This window comes from Helianthus annuus, chromosome 3 (genome assembly GCF_002127325.2).
Source record: "Helianthus annuus cultivar XRQ/B chromosome 3, HanXRQr2.0-SUNRISE, whole genome shotgun sequence".
Lineage (NCBI taxonomy): Eukaryota > Viridiplantae > Streptophyta > Magnoliopsida > Asterales > Asteraceae > Helianthus > Helianthus annuus.
The window spans coordinates 130,316,234-130,318,387 of NC_035435.2; the positions used below are offsets into that span (position 1 = coordinate 130,316,234).

The 2,154-nt window shown below is 35.5% G+C and overlaps 1 protein-coding gene across 1 annotated transcript; it reads left to right on the plus strand.

Moving 5' to 3' along the window:
- The first annotated feature begins 428 nt into the window (after nt 1–428).
- Nucleotides 429–1,618, plus strand: LOC110932194 (probable inactive beta-glucosidase 14). The gene is made up of 3 exons (XM_035988468.1): nt 429–550; nt 913–1,021; nt 1,135–1,618. The coding sequence occupies exons 1-3, from the start codon at nt 454–456 to the stop codon at nt 1,319–1,321; spliced, it is 393 nt and encodes a 130-aa protein (XP_035844361.1). The 5' UTR covers nt 429–453; the 3' UTR covers nt 1,322–1,618.
- Nucleotides 1,619–2,154: the final 536 nt, after the last annotated feature.

Here is a 2,154-nt window from a genome sequence, read left to right on the forward strand (position 1 = left end):
GGCTTTTCAGTCTGGCTGGTAACCTTAATTTAATATATATTTGCCATGAATAAACAAATTAAGGCGAGAAAAAATATGATCTTTGTTCAACTTGTCATCATCAAACAGGACACTTAATCCCTCAATATTTGGAGACTACCCAGAAGAGATTAAGGAATATCTTGGAAGTGCACTACCTAGTTTCTCACTCGATGAAAAGAATTATATGAAGAATAGCGTAGATTTTATTGGCATCAACCATTATTCGACTACATATGCCAAGGATTGTACTAATTCTAGTTGCAGTGCAACTGAGAATCGTGCAATCCAAGGTTTTGTGGGGACGGTTGGAGAGCGTGATGGTGTTCTAATCGGTGAAATTGTAGGAAATTAGAACATTTAACATAATTTAATTGTACTAATCGTGTTTGATTGACGTATCGAAATTTTTGTTTATTACAAAAACAGACGGCGATGGGAGGATCATATGTTGTTCCTAGAGGTATGCAAGAGATTGCTAACCATATCAAGATTCAATACAGTAACAAGCCCATGTTTATTACCGAAAACGGTAAGGGACACCATTTTGGAACTTAGAGCATTCACAATCCGTCCATCAGTTTTTGTGAGTGAAGTTTTTATATTATGAAAAGTGGTTGTAAGTGTTTCTGTGTGGAGGAGAGAGAAAATGTTATTTGAGGGGATACTGTTCACCCTCTATAATTTTTTAATATATTTTGAAAGTGGTTGTGAGTGGAGGAGACAAAAAAGGTAATGATAAAGGTATACAAAATATTATTCAATTGAAAGGAGAGAGAAAATGTATTCGTTTTTAGTGGAATTATAGGGTATATTTAATGGAAGAGATGTGAATACTCTTAATTATTTCAGTTCTTTCATCATGTCATTTTCGTATATCTACTTCTTATGCAGGGTATTCTTCACCGGATGTGCGTGAGCAACGGGTTATTGAGCTAATGAATGATGTCAAGCGAGTTGAATTTCATGCAAGATACCTTGCTCATTTAGCCAAGTCTATTAGGTTAGCTCTGCAATGTACATTTATATCAATTTTTAAAATTTTGGATGTTGCTTGTTTGACTTCAAAAGTCAGATTCAGGCATTCATCTGAAGAAAATCTGTTTGAAATAGCAGAGAGGGAGCAGATGTGCGTGGATATTTCATATGGTCACTTATGGATTGCTATCAATGGAACCTTGGTTATAATGTGAGGTTTGGGTTATACTATGTGGATCGACAAACGCTAACCCGGATACCAAAGCTTTCTGCAAGATGGTACAAGAACTTTCTGACCAACAACAGCAAACATGTGTATAAGTAGCGGCGGAGTCAGGAATTCTCTTTTGGGGAGTCAAGAAATGGGTCGGTTGGAAAATGCGATCACGTTTAACTTATTTACAAATGAATGGAGTTAAGGGGACTTGTAACTAATTAGTAATAGGGAGTTGGGTGAGTTAGAAAAGTTAAAATTTGTTTCTTGTGAAAGGTGTGCCATGGAAGAAATCTGGTATGTTGGTTACTTGGCTAATGATAATTTAGGCATTTCTTTTTCCTCTTTAAGGACAAAGCTAGGCTATGAGACAATCTCTTTGTAAATTTGTGATTGTAAAATATGGGTATATGGGAAAAATTATTGTTGGCTATGCATACTTGCAAGAATTTAAACAGAAGGAAAAATGAAACGAGATGAGTTTGCCCAATATATACAATTCTGTATACATATTAAATATCCATTATATTTCTTTACAGGTTAAGAAATGTTACATTAAACACAAGTGGAATATGAGACAATCAACCATAAATGGAAATACTGATGGGAAAAACGTGAAACCCTGTCACAAACGGTAAACACAAACACGGAAGCAAACTTCGCTTGACAAACAATTTTCCCAAACTTGAATGAACCTATGAGGATGCAAACAAATAGGGTATATCGACTACAATCTAAACAATCCGAAAACAATAACAAGAACACCAAATTTTAGCGTGGAAAACCTCTCAAGAAAGGAGAGTAAAAACCACGGGACTGCTAGAGCCGCTTCAAATCCACTATCACCAAATTAGAGCAATACAAAGTCTTCCCTAGGTATACTAGAGGCATAAAATAAACATCATACACTTGGAATCAACAACTTCAAGCATATGGAATCAAGA